The 22,503-nt window shown below is 39.2% G+C and overlaps 1 protein-coding gene across 2 annotated transcripts in view; it reads right to left on the reverse strand.

Annotated features, from left to right (window-relative positions):
- Positions 1-4,448: 4,448 nt before the first annotated feature.
- LOC141073895 (rap guanine nucleotide exchange factor 3-like) overlaps positions 4,449-22,503 on the reverse strand; it is a 120,603-nt gene continuing 102,548 nt past the window's right edge. The window contains exons 25-28 of one of the 2 annotated variants that reach the window (XM_073561434.1): positions 22,363-22,427; positions 21,249-21,303; positions 10,905-10,976; positions 4,449-5,611 (exon numbers count right to left, since the gene is read on the reverse strand). In XM_073561434.1, the coding sequence (XP_073417535.1) occupies positions 5,490-5,611; positions 10,905-10,976; positions 21,249-21,303; positions 22,363-22,427 (314 nt within the window). In that variant the 3' untranslated portion in view covers positions 4,449-5,489. The remainder of the gene's footprint in view (positions 5,612-10,904; positions 10,977-21,248; positions 21,304-22,362; positions 22,428-22,503) is intronic. The other variant, XM_073561435.1, reaches the window with a different exon arrangement.

Raw genomic sequence — 22,503 nt, forward strand, 5'->3', positions numbered from 1 at the left:
GGAATCTAAGAGTAAAGAGACTTTGCATCCACAGTGGATAATATGTTCTTTGAAAGTGGACCGAGGGCTGAGAATTTGCAGATAATGGCAATGGTCTCCTGGATTTAATGGAGTGTGCACCTCACCAAGAGTTTGAGTGTTCTCCACTCAGCCTGAGATATTCCTTGTTTAGGCCGGAGTCACACACAACGTTAAAAAAATCAGTCCGATTTTTACGGACCAACATCGGACAAATGTTTCATGAACAGTGATCCGTCTGTCATCCGAATTTCCTGCGATGATCCGATTTTATTCGCATGTAAGCATCCGTTTGACATCCGTCTGACGATATTTTCTCGGAGGCTTGCAAAATGGATATATAATGGATCCCTATGGCAGGTTAAAACCCAAAACGAAAGAATAGATATAGACACATAGAGAGAGAAATATATATATATATTCTCTATTTCATATAGTTCTACATAGCAGAATAGCTGCTGAAACATTTGCTGGCTTTTGTAAAATCATTCCCCAACCCGACATGAAATGACACATGGTTTATATGCAGTGAACCATTTCATTACATTTTTTTTTTTTTTCATGGGCCTTTCACTAGTAATTAGATGAGGGTTTGTGTGTAAAATTTGGGAGGTGTTAATTTAAGGGGTTAATTCATCATAAAAAATTGCGTGGGCTCCCGCGGTAATTTGTCAACCAGAGAGGTAAAGCAGGTGAGTGACGGCAGATTTTAATAGCCATGAGAGGGACCATTGTTTTTGCCCCCCCGGCTACAAAAATCTGCCCCCAGACACCCCAGAAATGGCGCATCTATAAGATGTCACTGAGGCTGGGGGGAGTCCCCTGGCTGACCTGAATAGAACTAGTGAGCATGGGAAAAAAGTCAGAAACTTTCCCTCGGTAATTAGTTCATCTCCAGGCAGCCATTGAGGCTGCGCAGAGCTGAATTAATTCTTTCTGAATCAATTTACAGTGAGGCTGGTCGCATTAGCACCGGTCCTTATTGCAAACTATTTAACCTCTTCTGATGGATTGCAGCGTGGGACATGACTGAACGGCAGAGAGGTAAGGATATTGGTGTTTTGTTTTTTTTTAATGTTATTTTTTTGCAGGTCATGGTTTTATTTTGGTTTACCAGAGTAATAAAAATTTGTCAAAAACTAGGTGTCTTTATTTCATTAAGACTCTTTAATTAGTGGTTTTTAACTTTTTCTTAGGGTTAATAATGGATCGGTGTCTTATTGACACCTCTCCATTAATAATCGGCTTAATGTCACCTTACAATCGAATGGTGACCCTTTGTTATATTAACCACCGCTATAGGGCAATGGGAATAGAGAGGATAAGTGCCAGAAATGGGGCTTTACCTCTCTGGTTGACAAATTACCGCGGGAGCCCACGCAATTTTTTTTTACAACAAATTAACCCCTTAAATTAACACCTTCACCTCCCAAATTTTACACACAAGCCCTCATCTAATTACTAGTGAAACGCATATAAAAAAAAAAAAACATGTAATGAAATGGTTTACTGTGTGTAAACCATGTGTCATTTCATGTCGGGTTGGGGAATGATTTTGCAAAAGCCAGCAAATGTTTCAGCGGCTATTCGGCTATGAAGAACTGTATGAATTATAAATATAAATGTGTCTGTCAATGACGTGTGTGTATGTGTGTGTGTGTGTGTGTGTGTGTGTGTGTGTGTGTGTGTGTATGTGTATATATATATATATATATATATAGTATGTATGTGTCTATATCTATTCTTTAATTTCTTTATTAAACCTGTCTGTGATTTTACTGTAGTGCAAAATTAATTGCCGGCTTTTGTTAAAGGACACCGGGTATGATTTTATCGCAAGTCACACTTGTGGCCGTTTGTATTCCGATTTTTAATCGCACCCATAGACTTGCATTGGCGAGTCCGATCCGAAAATCGCAATTGTCTCGGTCCGAGGAAAAGATCTGAAAAAAATTCGAATGATGGGAGCTACACCATAGAATAACATTGGGACGATTGCAATGCTATTATTTTATTTATTTATTTATTTTTTTTTTATCTCATTGCATTTGTCCGATTTTTGGCTAGAGTGACGCCGACCTTAAGGTCAAAATACCAGAAATGATTGGTCTCCCTGGATTGCCTTTTTTATGTAGCTTAGGCAATGTAGAAGGTACCTATTTTGGGACTGTCTAGCATTGAGTCCAACAGAGGGAATGATACAGGGTTTAAACCATTTATGACAAGTTTCTCTGTTTATATATTTTGGTTTGATTTTCCTTAAGGGAATCTGACACCTATTTTTTCGACTATAACTTGCGTCCACCGCCATCAGGGGCTTATCAACAGCATTCTGTAATGCTGTAGATAAGCCCCTGATGTAACCTGAAAGAGAAGAAAAACGAGTTATATTATGCTCACCCAAGGGGGGTCCGGCGCCTCCCATCTTTTAGCAATGACGTCCTCTTCTTTGCTTCCCGTCGCGGCTCCGGAGCAGGCGCACTGCTCTGTCCTGTTGAGGGCAGAGCAGAGTACTGCAGTGCAGAGGCACCGGAAGAGGTCCAATGCCTGCGCACTGCAGGACTCTGCTCTGCCCTCAACAGGGCAAAGCAGTGCACCTGCGCCGGAGCCGCGATGGGAAGAAAAGAAGAGGACATCATCGCTAGAAGATGGGAGGCAGCGGTCCCGGACCACCCCTGTGTGAGTATAATATAACTCATTTTTCTTTTCTTGTCTATGCTGCTGATGATTCTTCTCCTCCTCTTTTTAGGCACTTTATGTAATTTTTAATCTTATCTTCTATGTGTATGATTTTTCTTATTTGTCAATAAAAATATGGATTTATTCTACCTTGATACCTTTTATTTTATATTACTCCAAGCAGTATCTTTTTGGAAATGTATAATTTTGTCTGCTTGGGTTGTGCTGTCAATTGCACCTCCTTATATCTATTTATTTTGGGATATACTCCTTTTATTATAGGTTTAAGGTGGTTAGCAACTACCTGCCTGTTCTTGGCCCAATAGGAAAAAATAATCTAGTCCCTGGGAACCACCTCAACTGTGACTGTCTATAGCACAAAGTGTATGTGTCAGTTTTTTTGTTTGTTTTTTTTGCACATTTTATTTTTGCTAGTCAAGTTTTACATTTGTACTCCCCACACAGCACCATTTTGCATGTGCTGGCTATATATAAAATATATTATATACCCACCCAGCATTTATTATTTCATCATTTTTGGGAAGGGGGTTGAAAAAAAATTAAATCTAGACAATTAACTGTGCATGTCTGCTTTTGCACACCTGTTTTACTAGTCCAATTTGACTGTAAATTTTTGCTGCCATATTTTGCTTTCTTCACTTGTACCTACCATTTTTTGTTACATCTTTTTTTGACAAGGGTTGAATAAGCAGTTTTGAAAAGATTGTCAAAATTAAAAATATGGTATTGCAAAAAAATTGTTTCGTAAAAATAAATGTTTGGTAAAAAGAGGTATTGAACAAGACAAGGTGGCTCAGTGGATAGCACTGCAGCCTTGCAGCGCTGGAGTCCTGGGTTAGAATCCCACCCATGACAACATCTGCAAGGCGTTTGTATGTTCTCCCCGTGCTTGCGTGGGTTTCCTTCGGGTACTCCAGTTTATTCCCACATTCCAAAAGGCACAGTTAGGAATTTAGATTGAGGGCCCCATCAGGGACAGTGATGATTATGTGTGCAAACTGTAAAGCGCTGTGGAATATGTTAGCGCTATATAAAATATATATTAAAATAAGAGGGGGAAAAAAAAATTATGACTAAGAATGTGGGAGCCGCAACAACAGCTGTTAGGACAATAATATTACCAAACACAGGTCACAATTGGGCTTCTTGCCTCCAGCAAGTGTTTTAGATAGGAGAAAGCACCACTCGTCTTAGGGTCATGTTTCACATAGCGATGCTCCAGCGATCCCGACAACGATACGATCTGTAAGGATTGCTGGTGCGTCCCTACATGGTCGCTAGTAAGCTGTCAAACAGGCAGATCTATTCAACGATGCAGCAACAATACGGCGATCCATATAACAACCTTGTCGGTGCCTTGTCACACAGCAGCTATTCTGATGACTCCCGCCTGCGTCCCTGAGTTCTGCATCGCCAACGAGGTCGCTCGTCGGAGTCAAACACAGCGATGCATGCTGGCCAGAGGGATGCCAACGATCAAAAAATGGCCCAGGACATTCGAGCACGATCAGCGATATCCAGCGGGGGACCGGGTCGCCGCTATGTGTCACACGTAGAGAGATCGCTGTTGCGTCACAAAATCTGTGACGTTTCAGCAATCTCGCTAAAGATCTCGTTATGTGAGACGGGGCCTTTAGTCACAGCAGGAAGATGTGACCTCTGATAGCGACCCTGTCAGTTTGTGTCAGCGTTCTTTATAAACCTTACTGCCACTCACAAATAACAAATGGTTAATTTTTAAGTTAATTTAATTAAAAATAAAACAAAGTCTGTCAGTAAATAAGTAATTAAATGGGCTTCTAGTTAATTTAGGGTTAACATCCTTATAGTGAGGTCACTTTCACATTACTAAGGCTGTATATGTGTTAGAGATTGAATATAGTCCTACTAGAGTGCTACACACATCTTAGCAGGGAAATTGGAGGCTTTACAGTACTTTTTAAGTCATGATTTTTTAAAATGTGTTGAACCTGGTAAATTTGAATTTCAAGATTTGATCATCTCTATTCATGATAATCTAATGTAATACAGCCATTTATATATAGGTAATAGTGGTTGTGAAACAGAGATTTTGATGTTCTATAGAATAAGACTGTTTGAAAAGTGATGGTTAAAGATAACCTTGTAATTTGAACTCTTGCATTTTATGATTGAATTTTCTTTTTCATCTTGCAATAAACCAGCATTCTCTACTTACATCAGAAAAGTACTGTATTTATCATCTCTCTAGCTAAAATATCTAACAAAATGAATTGCAGATATTATAGTACTACTTAAAGTCATTAAGACGAGCACAGACAATTCTCCTTTATATACATTCATGTGTGCAGCAGAACAAAAGCTCAGAAAACTTCCAATATTAAGTTAACAAGATAAAATATTTTGAAAAAAATACATTAAAATACAGTTTGGCCAAAACAATTGACCACACATACAATTGTAAAAAGATAATTAATTCCTTAGTAGGAGTCGAGAATAATTTTTAACATGTGTTCATCTGTATATATGTTACCCCGATCCTTGATATTATGAAGCCTCATAAGTTTGTATCTTGTCTTGCTTTGGAAATCTTGGAGAAATCTTGGCTACAATATCTCTGGAGTGTAGGGTAGTTTGAGTTAGTGTATACATTCTACATATGAAGAGTCCAAATATTGGACTGGCTGTGGTCCATGGGCAGTCTCTGTCCCTGATACAGGGATTAAATTATTGTCCAATCAATTGCAACTCTTCCACATCCTCATTACTTCCAGTATTATTGTACTGACATCTCAGGATGGCTCTAAACTTCGTGACAACTCCATTAATTTCTTTTGATTGTCTATCACCTTTAGATTCTGGACATAAGCCCATGTGGCAGCTGGACTTCTGAAATTAACTGAATATTCTGAACCTGAAAAAAACAATATAAGCATATTGGTTTTAGCATATATATTATATACATATAGTCATGTCCTAAAGTGTGGTCACTATTGAAATTGTTACATAAAATGAAGTATTTCTCCCAGGAAATTATTACAATTACACATGTATTGTTATATAAATGTTTATTTCCTTTTATGTGTATTTGAACAAGGAAAAAAAAACAGAGGAATATAAGGCACAATGGACATAATTTCACACAAAACCCCAAAAATGGGCTGGACAAATTGTTGGGAAACAACTTTGTGTCAAGCATGTGATGCTTATCCCAACTCACCTGTGGCAAGTAACAGGTGTGGACAATATGAAAATCACACATGAGACCAACTAAAAGGGGAGAAGTTGACTCAACATTTGCATTGTGTGTCTGTGTGCCAAGCTAAGCATGAAGAATAGAATGAGGAGAAGAAGAGAACTGTTTGAGGAATTGAGAACCAAAATTGTTGAAAAATATCAACAACCGCAGGGTTACAAGTTCATCTCCAGAGACATTTTTGTTCTTTTGTCCACAGTGCGCAACATAATCTAGAAATTTACAATACATGGCAATACGTAGCTAATTTCCTGGACTTGGACTGCAGAGAAAAAATGACTAAAGGTTGCAACCAATGCAGGATAGTCCAAATGGTGACTAAGTAGCCCTAATCAAGTTCCAAAGAAATTCAAGCTGTCCTACAGGCTCAAAATGCACTAGTGTCAGCTCAATCTATAAGTCAACAATTGAATTAAATGAAATGCTATGGCAGGAAACCCAGGAGGACCCCACCGCTGACACAGACATAAAAAAGCTAGACTGTAGTTTGCAAAAATCCTTCTGGGAAAGCATCTTGTTGACAGATGAGGCCAAGATAGAGCTTTTTGGTAAAGTACATTGTTCTACTGTTTACCAAAAAACAGAATGAGGCCTACAAAGAATAGAACACAGCACCTACAGTCAATTATGTTGGAGGTTCAAAGATGTTTTTGGGTTGTTTTGACGCCTCTAGCACTGGGTGTCTTGACTGTGTGCAAGGAATCATGAAATCTCAAGATTACCAGAGGATTTTGGGTCACAATGTAGTGCCTAATTTCAGAAAGCTAGGTTTGCATCCTAGGTGATGGGTCTTCCAGTAGGAAAATGACACCAAATATGCTCCAAGAAGCACCCCGAAATAGATGGAAACAAAGCGCTGTAGAGTTCTGAAGTGACCACCAATGAGTACGGATCTAAATCCAATTGAAGACCTATGGAGAGATTTTAAAATTGCTGCTAAGAGAAAGCACCCTTCAAATATGGGAGACCTAGAGCAGTTTGCAAAAACAGAGTGGTCCAAAATTCCAGTTGAGAGGTGTAAGAAGCTTGTTGATGGTGTTAGGAAGAAACTGATTGCACTTATACCAAAGTGTGTGCAACCAAATATTAAGTTGAGGTTGCCAACAATTTTAAACAGATCATTTAGTTTCACAAAAAAAAACAATGTCCAATTTGCCTTTTTTTCTGTTTTTTGTGTTGTTCAAATACACACAAAATAATTGTGTTTATAACAAAACATGTAATTGCAATAATTTTCTGGGACAAATACTTAATTCTCTGGAACAATTTCAAGGGTGCCAAAACTCTCATCCATGACTGTATATGTTGTTTCTTAATTAATGAAATCCTTGTATGATTTGGGAACCTGTTATGTAAAAAAAAAAAACTCTGCAGTTATTTGGTTAATCTGTAGGTTAATAGCATTCTGAGACCTCCGTTGCTGGGAGGAAGTGAACCTTATTAGTCATAGAGGCACGATTTCAGTCATCGCTCGATAGTGAGCAGCGGCTGTAACCATATGCTGGCACTCTCTGATAGGTGGCATGGTCACAGCACCCTCTCACTATGTACTGAGCGGTGACTGAAGCCGTGTCACTCTGACAAAGATGGCACCTTCTTCCTGTGCTGGCGTCATCCCCTCTTTTTGCCTCTCACTGCTCAGATTCAAAGATTACATTGGCTTCGTGTGTCGGCTCTGCCCCCATCTGCTAAGCACTGGCTGTTTCAACGTAGAACGCAACCAGTACTTAGTGGAAGAGGTGGCGCCAGCACAAGGGACTCTACCATCGTAGATTTTGAGCTCCCGTGCACATTCCAACACTGCTCTGACCGGCTTTCCACTTTCTCTTTGATACCTGACTTCTCGGGCTGCACAGAATGACAAGGCGGGCCTTATTTGGCCCGTAGGCCGTGAGTTTGAAACTTATGGCTTATTGTAGAAGGAGCCTTCCAAAATAGACATCTCCGTTAAATTAACACTAGGAGGTGCAATTACTTCTTGTCCCAAAGTGGAAAAAGAAGAAAAAAATCCTTTTTGCGTGATCACTCTCAGAATGTATGCAAGCCCCAAAAAATCATAAGTCATGCGATGCAGTTTTTGACTCAAGTTTGAAAGAATTTGCAGAGTTTGAGTGGCTGAGATGGATCATGTGATATAAGCCTCAATCAGTCATAATGCTGGATCGCTAAAGCTGTAAGTTTATTAGACCAGTGGTTGGGCCTAATTTTCAGCTATATTAGGGATATATATAAATGAGGCCTTACTATGTTTTTCCACAAAACAGAATGTAATTTTCTCTTTAAGTATGTTTACTGTAGCTCAGACGTCAAGGTTAGATTTCAGAAAGGCAGATTTTAAGGGATTCAGAAAGATAATTGGAGGGATCCAATGGCTGGATATCCTTAAAGACAAAAATGTCCAGGAAGGATGGGAAATCTTGAAAAATGAAATTCTCAAAGCACAGTTGTTAACAATTCCGAAAAGAGGGAAGAATAGGAAGCATTTAAGGAAACCAGGATGGGTGAACACAGAACTTAAGCACATGCTAAAAAGGAAGAAAAAAATGTTTATAAAATGGAAAGAGGGAGGCATATCTAAAGAAGAATATAATGCTGTCTGCAGAACCTGCAGGGCACAAATCAGATTAGCTAAAGCTGAAAATGAATTGAGGCTTGCAAGAGATGTCAAAAGCAATAATAAAGGATTTTGGGGATATGTCAAAAGTAAAAGAAAAGTCAAAGATGCTATAGGATTTTTACAGGATGAAAATGATGAAATGGTAAGACAGGATGTTGAGTAGGCTGAACTTTTAAATTCCTATTTTGCATCTGTTTTCTCTCAGAAAGGAAATGTAACACCAACTGTTATTCACTGTCCTATTAAGGGAATAGAAGAATCCATGATATCTATAAACAGAAAGATAGTGAGGAAACACTTAGCTAACCTAAATGAATTCAAGTCTCCAGGTCCAGATGAATTACACCCCAGAGTACTGAAGGAGATAGCAGAAGAAATTTTTGAACCCCTCTCCATAATCTTTGAAAATTCTTGGAGAACAGGAGAAGTGCCAGAAGACTGGAGAAGAGCAAATGTTGTTCCTATCTTCAAAAAGGGGAAGAAGGTGGACCCAGGCAACTATAGGCCGGTGAGTCTGACTTCTATACCAGGAAAGATCTTTGAACAAATTATTAAACAACATGTATGTCAATACCTGGATAAGAATGAAGTGATCAAACAGAGTCAGCATGGGTTTGTAACTAATAAGTCATGTCAGACTAACTTAATTTCCTTCTATGACGGTATCACTGATTGGGTGGATCAAGGAAATGCTGTAGATATAGTATATCTTGACTTCAGCAAAGCATTTGACAAAGTCTCTCATACAATCCTTATTGAAAAAATGACTAAGTATGGAATGGACAAGGCAACTGTTAGGTGGATTCATAACTGGCTTAGTGATCGGACCCAAAGAGTGGTCATAAATGGCTGCACATCCAGTTGGAAGAATGTCTCAAGTGGGGTACCACAGGGCTCTGTCCTGGGCCCTGTATTGTTCAACATCTTTATCAACGATTTAGATGAAGGAATTGAGGGTAAACTGATTAAATTTGCTGATGACACAAAGCTAGGAGGGATAGCTAATACTAGAGAAGAGAGAGAGAGGATTCAAAAAGATTTAAATAAACTGGAGAAGTGGGCAGCAACTAACAGAATGGTTTTTAACAGGGAGAAATGCAAAGTACTACATCTGGGCAATAAAAATGAAAAAAGCATATATAGAATGGGAGGAATAGGGCTAAGTGACAGCACATGTGAAAAAGACTTGGGTATACTAAGAGATCACAGACTGAATATGAGTCAACAGTGTGATGCAGCAGCAAAAAAGGCAAATGCAATTCTAGGATGTATTAACAGAAGCATACAGTCTAGATCACGTGAAGTCATTATTTCCCTCTACTCCTCTTTGGTCAGACCTCATCTGGAATATTGTGTCCAGTTTTGGGCACCACATTTTAAAAAAGACATCAACAAACTGGAGCAAGTTCAGAAAAGAGCGACCAGAATGGTGACCGGTCTGCAAACCCTGTCTTATGAGGAAAGGTTGCAGGATTTGGGAATGTTTAGTTTGCAAAAGAGAAGACTGAGAGGAGACTTAATAGCTGTCTACAAATATCTAAAGGGCTGTCACATTGTAGAAGGATCAACTTTATTCTCATTTGCACAAGGAAAGACTAGAAGCAATGGGATGAAACTGAATGGGAGGAGACACAGATTAGATATTAGAAAAAACTTTTTGACAGAGTGATAAATGAGTGGAACAGGCTGCCACGAGAAGTGGTGAGTTCTCCTTCAATGGAAGCCTTCAAACAGAGGCTGGACAGACATCTGACTGGGATGATTTAGCGAATCCTGCTTTGAGCAGGGGGTTGGACCAGATGGCCCAGGAGGTCCCTTCCAACTCTACGATTCTATGATTCTATGTCCTCAGGTGAATGTCACTAGATGTGACATTACCTGTTGGGACTGATGTACTTACTGCTAGAATGTTTGAATAATCCTAATATTAAAAATAGCTTTTTCAAAATAGAGTAAGAGAGCTCATGAGTCCAAGTGTATTCAGTCTGTCCACCAAGATTGACTGACAGCTGCAGTTTATACAGAGCAGTGTGAGGTCTCGGCATTAGGTGGACTCTGAGGAGCTGTCATGTAATACAAGAGGTCAAGTCTGCTCTCCTATTAGCTAAAAACAGTGCAGAAAATATTGTGCCACTGGACACATAGTTTAGGTCCAGTGTGTTCAAGAGGCTAGGAATGCTATTTAACTATTTGGCTGTCCACAAATTACATTAGTGATCTTTGCTACAATAAGATTAAGTAGTCCCATGAATGAACAGACAAAATACACAGAACATGTCTATATTTTACATTTTTTCTACACTGTACAATGAAAATCAATAGTAGGAGACTTACATGTGGATACACGAAATTGAGTGGCTTCCTCAAGAATATGTAGTGGTCGTGACCGGAGAGGAGAAAGAGGAACTAAAAATAATAAATAACAAACACATACATAACAAACTGTTCACAAAGAAATAATGCTAAACTCTATTGTCCCTACATTTTTAATCTGTTTTGCCAAATTATTGCTGGATTTAAATCTGATGTGTTCAGTGATGTGTCAGTCTTATAAAAGCGTACATACAGCACAGTTCATATTCGAAATTATTTAAAGCATATTACTAAAACACTTGCATTCCTCTTCCATTATAGCCATTCTACCCAAATACAGTATTAAGTCGTCTATATGGTCATAGAATCATAGAATGTAAGAATTGGAAGGAACCTCAAGGGTCATCATGTCCAACTCCCTGCTTAATGTAGGATTCACTAAACCATCTCGGAGAGATGTCTGTCTAGCCCCTGTCTGAAGTCTTCCTTTGAAGGAGAACACACCACCTCTCATAGCAGCCTGTTCCACTCATTGATCACCCACACTTTCAAAACGTTTTTTCTAATATCTCATCTGTATCTTCTCCCTTTCAGTTTCATTCCATTGCTTCTCGTGTTTCCATGTGCAAATGAGAATAAGGATGATCCCTCTACACTATGACATCCCTTCAGATATTTGTAGACCGTTACTAAGTCTCCTCATGAACTTCTTTTTTGCAAGCTAAACACTCCCAGATTCACACATGCTGTTGCTTAGTTCTATTCCTCCCTTGCTGTAGATGTAATTTTTGTGTTTCTTGCCCAGACGTAGAATCTTGCATTTCACCCTGGTAAATACCATTCTAGTTTCTGCCCATTGTTCAAACTTATCTAGATCCTTCTGAATCCTTTCTTTGTTTTCTCTAGCGTTAGCTGTCCATCCTACTGTAGCTTTTCATCGTCTGCAAATTTGTTCAGTTTACCTTTTAGTTCCCTTATCTACATCATTTAAAAAATGCTTAACAACACTGGGGCCAGGAAAGAGCCTTGTGGTACCCCACTTGAAACACTCTTCCAATTGGATGTGCAACCATTTATTACCACTCTTTGAGTACGATCACTGAGTCAGTTATGAATCCACCTAAATGTAGCCTTGCCAATCCCAAACTTGGTATGAAGTAATTTATCAAATGTTTTACTGATGTCAAGATATACTTTATCGCATTTCCCTGATCAGTGATTACATCATAGAAGGAAATTAGATTAGTCTGGCGTGACTTGTTTGCTACAAAAGCATGCTGACTCTGCTTAATTACTGTATTCTTAACCAAGTACTTATATACATGTTGTTCAATAATTTGTGCAAAGATCTTTCCTGGTATAGAAGTAAGGCTCACTGGCTTGTAAATTCCTAGCTCCATCGTCTTTCCTTTTTTGAAGATAGGGACAGCATTTGCCCTTCTCCAGTCTTCTGGGACTTCCCCTGTTCTCGAGGATTTTTCAGATTCTGGCTATTGATTCTGTTATTTCCTCTGCTAACACTTTTAGTACCCTAGGATGTAATTCCTCTAAACCAAGAGATTTAAATTAATTTTAATTAGCTAAGTGCTCTTTCACCATGTCTTTGTTTATACTGTAGATAGTGTGGATTCTTTTATTCTTTCGATGGTACTACGAAGATCAGTTGATGTTACAATTGCTTTCTTAGAGAACACAGATGCAAAATAGGAATTAAAAAGTTCGTCCCTCTCAACATTATATTTGACCACTTCACCTCTTCATTCTGTAAAATTCCTATAGCATCTGTAGTGCAGCGGTATCCACACTGTGCAGTGATGAGGCAGTGACCCGGCAAAGTTCAAAACAAAAGTCTCTTTAATGTTCAACTCAGAGCAAAACACAGCATACAATATCCTCCGGATCGCAGCCGGGAACCATATAATCCAGATTGCAATTGAAAAACATGCCAGTCCACCGCCGAGCACAAGACAGTCCTCCTCAGAGACCGGTTGCCATGGGTGACTGCACGGTCGTGTATGCTGTGGGTGCCAGGCCTTTCAGCTCCCTTGGCGGTTTGGCGCCGCTTGCCTGTGTTGCCTCACACAGGTGGAGCTCTGCTAAGCATTCTGCTCTGCACTCTTGCAAACACCAGACTGACACTGACTCTGACCCTGACACACCCAAACCCTTTACTGCAGGGTTTTTAACTAGAATCTGTGACCATAGGCCACATAGAAAACCCAGATTGGGAATGAAACAGACTGCACCACTATCAGCTGTAGTCTGTTTCAAAACACCAAAGCCCAGAGATGGTTTTCCCTAAATCTGCTTTGGACAGCTAGCATGTCCAAGACCTATACTTACTTTTACATTGCATTGCAATCACAGCTGCGCCTTTGACTGCAATGCACTCTCATGGTCTCAATACGCCTCCGGGTGCATCCTGGGGGGAAACACAGAGCAATCCCTACATGTGACACCAATCACTACCTCACACATCTTTGACTTTTCTTTTGCTTTTGACATACCCCCAAATCAAATTTTTACATCTTTTGTTCTCGTTGGAAGCCTCACTTCATTACTGGTTTTAGTTCTTCTAATGCTTGCCCTGCATTTCCTGCAGACAGCAATATATTTTTCTTTAGTCATGCCCCCCTCTTTCCATTTAATATGCATTTCTATTTTGCTTTTTAAAAAGTGATTAAGTTCTGTCTTCATCCATCCGGGTCTCTTTAAATGCTTCCATTCTTCTTTCTTTTAGGGATTGTTACTGAGATTTTCGTTTAGCAAAATCTCCCATCCTTCTTGGACATTTCTGTTCTTTAGAACATCCAGCCATTGGACCTTTCCTACACTCTTTGAGTTCTTTAAAACCTGTCTTTCTGAAGTCCAGTCTTAAAGTTTGAGTTTTTGCTGGTCTTCCTCCTCTTGTAATCCAAAATTCTATGATAGCATGATCGCTGCCTCCTAAATTCCCAGCCACTTTTCTTCCTCAACCATTTCCTCCCTGTTGGTAAGAATTAGGTCCAAGACTGCAGATCCTTTTGTTCTCTCTTCTACCTTTTTTAAGATAAGTTGTCAGCAACAGAAGATTAGAATTTTCTGGACCCATTACTTTTGCCTGAGAGAGATTCCCAACAAAAATCTCCCATGATCACTGTCGTACTTTTTTGAGAACCGACACTTCTGATGTAAAAAGAGTTCATCCATATCTTCAGTCTGTCCAGATGGCCTATCATATACACCTACAATAGTGTCCTTTCTGTTCTTCTTTCCTTGTATTGTTACCCAAACAGTTTCTACATAGCTATCAGTCTCTCAAGCTTGGATCATTGTTGAGATACACATGTGGTCAAAATTGTTGGTACCCCTCGTTTAATGACAGAAAAACCCACAATGGTGACAGAAATAACTTGAATCTGACAAAAGTAATAATAGATCAAAAATCTATGAAAATGAACAAATGAAAGTCAGACATTGCTTTTCAACCATGCTTCCACAGAATTTTTTTAAAAATAAAACTCATGAAATAGGCCTGGACAGAAATTATGGTACCCTTAACTTAATATTTTGCTGCACAAACTTCTGAGGCAATCACTGCAATCAAACGATTCCTGTAACTGTCAATGAGACTTCTGCACCTCTCAACAGGTATTTTGGCCCACTCCTCAAGAGCCAACTGCTCCAGTTGTCTCGTGTTTGAAGGTTGCCTTTTCCAGATGGCATGTTTTAGCTTTTTCCAAAGATGCTCTAAAGGATTTAGGTCAGGGCTCATAGAAGGCCACTACAGAATAGTCCAATGTTTTCCTCTTAGCCATTCTTGGGTGTTTTACCTGTGTGTTTTGGGTCATTATCCTGTTGTAAGACCCATGACCTGCGACTGAGACCAAGATTTCTGACACTGGGCAGCACATTTCTCTCTAGAATCCCTTGATAGTCTTGAGATTTCATTGTACCCTGCACAGATTCTAGACTCTCTGTGCCAGATGCAGCAAAGCAGCCTCAGAACATAACAGAGCCTCCTCCATGTTTCACAGTAGGGACAGTGTTCATTTTTTGATATGCTTCATTTTTCCGTCTGTGAACATAGAGCTGATGTGCCTTACCAAAAAGTTACATTTTTGTCTCATCTGCCCAAAGGACATTCTCCCAGAAGCTTTGTGGCTCTTCAACGTATAGTTTAGAAAGTTCCAGTCTGGCTTTTTTATGATTTTTTTTTCAACAATGGTGTCCTCCTTGGTAGTCTCCCATGAAGTCCACTTTGGCTCATACAACGCCGGATGGTGCGATCTTACACTGATGCTCCTTGAGCTTGAAGTTCACCTTTAATCTGTTTAGAAGTTTTCTGGGCTCTTTTGTTACAATTTGTATTATCAGTAGAGTTGAGCGATACCATCCGATACTTCAAAGTATCGTATCGGATGGTATCGGCCGATCTTTAAAAAAAGTATCGGTATCGCCGATTCCGATACCGGAAGTCCCATTCAAGTCTATGGGACTTCCGGTATCGGAATAAGAAAAACCCTTTCCTGCCCTTGTACAGCCTCTCTGGGGTCTGTACGGGCCTTTCGGGGGGCTGTGCCGGCCTGCCAGGGGGTCTGTGCAGGCTCCGGTGGTCTGTGCCGGCCTGCCGGTGGTCTGTGCAGGCTCCGGGGGGCTGTGCCGGCCTGCCGGGGGGCTGTGCCGGCCTGCCAGGGGGTCTGTGCAGGCTCCGGTGGTCTGTGCCGGCCTGCCGGTGGTCTGTGCAGGCTCCGGGGGGCTGTGCCGGCCTGCCGGGGGGCTGTGCCGGCCTGCCGGGGGGCTGTGCCGGCCTGCCGGTGGTCTGTGCAGGCTCCGGGGGTCTGTGCAGGCATCGTCCGATGGGACTACAAGTCCCATCGGGCGATGCCTGCTACCATGACAGTGATTGACACATTAGCCAATGATGGGACAGTAGTAGTCCCATCATCCGGCTAATGTGTTAAATGTAAAAAAAAAAAAAAAAAAAAAATTACATGCTACATTCATACTACATACTACATACATGCTACATTCATACTACATACTACATACATGCTACATTCATACTACATGCAACATACATACTACATATATACTACATGCATGCTACATATATACTACATGCTACATGCATGCTACATACTACATACATGCTACATATATACTACATACATACTACATATATACTACATGCATGCTACATATATACTACATGCATGCTACATACATACTACATATATACTACATGCATGCTACATACATATTACATGCTACATGCATGCTACATACATACTACATACATGCTACATATATACTACATACATACTACATATATACTACATGCATGCTACATATATACTACATGCATGCTACATACATACTACATATATACTACATGCATGCTACATACATACTACATGCTACATGCATGCTACATACATACTACATACATGCTACATATATACTACATACATACTACATATATACTACATACATACCACATACATACTACATGCATGCTACATATATACTACATGCATGCTACATACATACTACATATATACTACATGCATGCTACATACATACTACATACATGCTACATACATACCACATATATACTACATACATACAATACATTCATACAATACATACATAGACATACAGTACATATAACATAGAGTAACATACTTACCAATACTTGTCACATTGTTCCCCGAAGCCATTGTCGTCTACGGAATAAATATTAACATAACAAACCACAAAAATACTCACCCACGATCCGAAGCAGTCCACGAGTGTGTCCCACGACGATCTTGGGTAGAGAACTGCAGCATCAGCTGATGCTGCCGTTCTCTACGGGCTGCAGGAATCCAATGACGGAAGGTAGGTATCCTTCCGCACTGTATTCCTCCGCCACTTAAAAAAAAAAAAAGTCCCTAGTCTCACTTTATGCCATTGCTGCGTGGGAATTTCCCACACAGCAATGGCATAAAGTGAGACTAGGGACTTTTTTTTTTTTAAGTGGCGGAGGAATACAGTGCGGAAGGATACCTACCTTCCGTCATTGGATTCCTGCAGCCCGTAGAGAACGGCAGCATCATCTGATGCTGCAGTTCTCTACCCAAGATCGTCGTGGGACACACTCGTGGACTGCTTCGGATCGTGGGTGAGTATTTTTGTGGTTTGTTATGTTAATATTTATTCCGTAGACGACAATGGCTTCGGGGAACAATGTGACAAGTATTGGTAAGTATGTTACTCTATGTTATATGTACTGTATGTCTATGTATGTATTGTATGAATGTATTGTATGTATGTAGTATATATGTGGTATGTATGTAGCATGTAGTATGTATGTAGTATGTATGTAGCATGCATGTAGCATGTAGTATGTATGTAGCATGCATGTAGTATATATGTAGTATGTATGTAGCATGCATGTAGTATATATGTAGCATGTATGTAGTATGTATGTGGTATGTATGTAGCATGTAGTATATATGTAGCATGCATGTAGTATATATGTAGTATGTATGTAGCATGCATGTAGTATATATGTAGCATGTATGTAGTATGTATGTGGTATGTATGTAGCATGTAGTATATATGTAGCATGCATGTAGTATATATGTAGTATGTATGTAGCATGTATGTAGTATATATGTAGTATGTATGTAGTATATATGTAGTATGTATGTAGTATATATGTAGCATGCATGTAGTATATATGTAGTATGTATGTAGTATATATGTAGCATGTATGTAGTATGTATGTAGCATGCATGTAGCATGTAGTATGTATGTAGCATGCATGTAGTATATATGTAGTATGTATGTAGCATGCATGTAGTATATATGTAGTATGTATGTAGTATATATGTAGTATGTATGTAGTATATATGTAGCATGCATGTAGTATATATGTAGTATGTATGTAGTATATATGTAGCATGTATGTAGTATGTATGTAGCATGCATGTAGTATATATGTAGTATGTATGTAGCATGCATGTAGTATATATGTAGCATGTATGTAGTATGTATGTGGTATGTATGTAGCATGTAGTATATATGTAGCATGCATGTAGTATATATGTAGTATGTATGTAGTATGTATGTAGTATATATGTAGTATGTATGTAGTATATATGTAGCATGCATGTAGTATATATGTAGTATGTATGTAGTATATATGTAGCATGCATGTAGTATATATGTAGTATGTATGTAGTATATATGTAGCATGTATGTAGTATGTATGTAGCATGCATGTAGCATGTAGTATGTATGTAGCATGCATGTAGTATATATGTAGTATGTATGTAGTATGTATGTAGTATATATGTAGCATGTATGTAGTATGTATGTAGCATGCATGTAGCATGTAGTATGTATGTAGCATGCATGTAGTATATATGTAGTATGTATGTAGCATGCATGTAGTATATATGTAGCATGCATGTAGTATGTATGTGGTATGTATGTAGCATGTAGTATATATGTAGCATGCATGTAGTATGTATGTAGTATGTATGTAGTATGTATGTAGCATGCAGTATGTATGTAGTATGTATGTAGTATATATGTAGTATGTATGTAGCATGCATGTAGTATGTATGTAGCATGTATGTAGTATGTATGTAGTATATATGTAGTATGTATGTAGCATGTAGTATGTATGTAGTATTTTTTTTTTTTTTTTTTTTAACATTTAACACATTAGCCGGATGATGGGACTACTACTGTCCCATCATTGGCTAATGTGTCAATCACTGTCATGGTAGCAGGCATCGCCCGATGGGACTTGTAGTCCCATCGGACGATGCTTGCACAGACCCCCGGACATCAGCACAGCCCCCCGGCAGGCCGGCACAGCCCCCCGGCAGGCCGGTACAGACCCCCACAGGGTGCACAGCCCCCCGGCAGGCCGGCACAGCCCCCCGGCAGGCCGGCAGAGACCCCGGGCAGTCCACACAGCCCCCCGGCAGGCCGGCACAGCCCCCCGGCAGGCCGGCAGAGACCCCCGGAAGGCCCGAAATGACGGCGCATCATGATGCGCACACACCGCGCATCATGATGACGTCAGGCCGTCAATCAACTGAACTTCCGATTCCGATGCCGAATTCCGATATTGAAAAAATATCGGAAGTCGGTATCGGAATTCCGATACAGCAAGTATCGGCCGATACCCGATACTTGCGGTATCGGAATGCTCAACACTAATTATCAGTCTTTTTGGTTTGTCATCAATTTTCTTCCTGTGGCCACATCCAGGGAGGCTGGCTACAGTCCTATGGAGCTTACATTTCAGAATAATATGTGCAACTGTAGTCACAGGAACACCAAGCTGCTTGGAGATGGTCTTATAACTTTTACCTTTTAACATGTCTGTCTATACTTTTCTTTCTAATCTCCTGAGACAACTCTTTCCTTTGCTTCCTCTGGTCCATGTTGAGTGTGATACACACCATGTCACCAAACAGCACAGTGAGTATCTGTAGCCCTCTATACAGGCCCACTCACTGATTCCAAGATTGTAGACACCTGTGATGCTAATTAGCGGTCAAACCTTGATTTAACATGTTCCTTTTGTCACATTATTTTCAGGGTTACCAACATTTCTGTCCGGGCCTATTTCATGAGTTTTGTTTTTTTTAAAATTCTCTGGAGGCATCGTGGAAAAGCAATGTCTGACTTTCATTTGTTCATTTTCATAAATTTATTATTACTTTTGTCAGATTCAAGTTATTTCTGTCACCATTGTGGGTTTTCCTGTCATTAAACAAGCGGTACCAGCAATTTTGACGACGTGTGTATATATTTTCTTAATATACAATGCAGCACCTCCCCTCCTCTTGTTAATCCTGTTTCTAATAAATAAGATGTAGCCTTCATGGTCTGTATTCCAATCATGTGTATCATCCCACCAAGTTTCAGTGATGCCTATCCATCATATCTCTCTTCCTGTGTTGCAGCTCAAATTCTCCTTGCTTGTCTCCCTTGCTCTATGCATGTGTATAGACACATTTTATTTTGCAGTCAGTTTGTCTTGCTCCTCTGTTTTCATTTAGAATTTATGGTCATGCAGGTCATAAAAACCTGAATAAATTGAAACTTTGATATTTATGATCTGATGTTTTATTCCAAAGAAATCCACATTTTCCTATATCTAAATAACCTCTTCCAGGTTCTGGGGAGGATACTGCCTGGATCTTCCATCTTAACTCTGCCTCCAGTGCTTATTTTGCACAGTATGTGAAAAAGTTAAGTATTTGCAGCAGAAATTTTTACACCAAAATTGTTGCAGTTTACAGCACCAGCAAAATGAATGACATTTCAGAAATCTGATGCCCACACCGCTTATTTTCTCTTTGCAGATTTGAAGCAGTTTCACATCTGCACCATATCAATTCTTTCAGTTTTTTTGCAAAATTTTTAACCCATTCAAATGAATTGGGGAAAAAATGCATACAAAAACGTGTCAAAAACGCATGTATTTTACGCACGTTTTTTCCTGCCAAGAGGCATATTTTTGGTGAAGAACTTTCTGCTAAAAATAACGTGTGCACTTACCCTAAGCCTCTGGTGGTCGCTATGAGAACAGGTATTACATAGCTAGCTATTCATCTGTATTTGGGCCATATAACATAACACCCCATTTTCACTGCATGGACTTTAGCATGAAAAATATCCTGTATAAAAACAACATTGATCACCAGCAGATCCTTTAATGCCGCGATCACCCATAGTGTCTGCTTTAAGCTGTTTTAATATCTGCCGTATGTCCTAACCACATAATCCTCCTGTGTACATATAATCTACTAATATGACCTACAGGAAAAGATTACTATGAATAAAAATCCAGAAAAAAGGGGTTAATTCAGTAAATTATACCACTAAAAAGGGTATACTCCAAAATGGAATCATATAAGCAAAAAAAAAAAAAGAACGCTTCTTACCTTTCACTGTGACCAATATGGGTGAGAATTTTTTTGGGTGTTGGGTGTTTTTTGCTTAATTTAAGGAGGTTTATAGGACCATATCTATGGTGATATAGATTGAGCTGACTATATATACACTGGTCTCTGTGAATGCCCAGCACTTTGATAATGTTATATTCATCTATGTGTAGATTATACTGTTATTTATACTTTATAGTCTCTGAAGCCCTGGTCTATACAATTTGGTGAATGTGTCAGATATTCTGTCATGTATCCTTCACTTTTTATGTATTTTAATTTTTCTACTTTTGGATTGAACATTTATTTTTTGTTATGTAATAAAATTTATATAATTTTTATGGGTAATTGTACTCCTTTTTCTTTTGCTTATAGTAAAATATTACTGTATATGGATAGTTAATAGTATGTGATTAAATGCACGTACTGTAGCTCTGGCTGCGATAAGTGTGAAACATCTGGATAGTCTTTGCAATCATCCGCTGTGAAAATAAAATCAACAGATAAAAATATAAGTTATATAACGCACAAACAAGATGCTAAGACATAAAATGACTGCAGACTTTTTTTTTTAATAAGACCAATATGTGTTTCCTTCAACCTTTTCCGCATATTACAAAAATAACATCAATGTCACGATTCCCTCAGTATGGGATACTGTTATTAACAGCTCAGCCATTCCATCTGGTACAGGGGCGTGATGAGCTGTCAGTGTGTTGATTGACAGTTCACTATCCAATCTGTGACTGGTAGGCGCTGTCTGTCTCCAGGTGTTCACTGTCCCTTGTGATTGCCATGCTACTTAACTGAACTGTTTCTCCCAGACCTCTGCCAGACGTACATTCAGTTAAGTGTGGTTTGTTTCTTTTATGCCTTCAGTTCTGTATGTTGATCTTTCATTGCCTGACCTTGGACCTTGTTTTGACGATCCGTCTGTTCAACCCCTTCTGCTCTGATCCGCTATCCTCCTTGTATTCTGACCTCAGAACGTTACCAGACTATGCTTTTGTCTCTTTCTTCTGTTTATGACATACCTTTCTGGCTTCTGACATTTGACTCCTTGACTATCCTGACTCACAGCTTGGCCGTGAGAAGTGACTAACGTCACAACCTCATTATTAACTTTAGAGCTCGTGCACATGATCATAGGTTCTATCATCCAAGAGAATCGGGCCGAATATGCAATTGACACTCTGATCAGAGTTTGAGCATAGTGTGATCTGATTCTCCCGAATGAGGAGAAAATGGAGAAAACATTTTTTAAATCTTCTCAATTCTGTTAGTCCGTGGAAAGTAGACTGCACTAAGATGTCATCCAAGTGCAGTCCGATGTTTTCCATGCACTCATTGACTTGCATGGATGGGTATGATCTAAATAATACATGAAAAATAAAATGAAAACATTGCTTAAAATCATACTGTATGGGTAACTTAAAACACCCATTTTATACAGTAGGTCATTTTCTGATCATACCTTCCGTTTTATATATTTTTTATGTGTGCTATATAAGTGCATTTTTTAGACTTGATTATTAACTTACCATCTTTTCAAAGTTCACTAGGTTGTCCAAAGTGCTTCTATTTCCCTCATGGATAAATGTAAGGTCTATAAAATAATCAACAATAACCTTAACGTATTCCAGTGCTTGGGTATGTTCACACACATTTTTGCTGTGTTTTTT

The sequence above is a fragment of the Dendrobates tinctorius genome, unplaced genomic scaffold (genome assembly GCF_039654945.1).
Source record: "Dendrobates tinctorius isolate UK_male_01 unplaced genomic scaffold, ASM3965494v1 ptg000319l, whole genome shotgun sequence".
Taxonomy (NCBI): domain Eukaryota; kingdom Metazoa; phylum Chordata; class Amphibia; order Anura; family Dendrobatidae; genus Dendrobates; species Dendrobates tinctorius.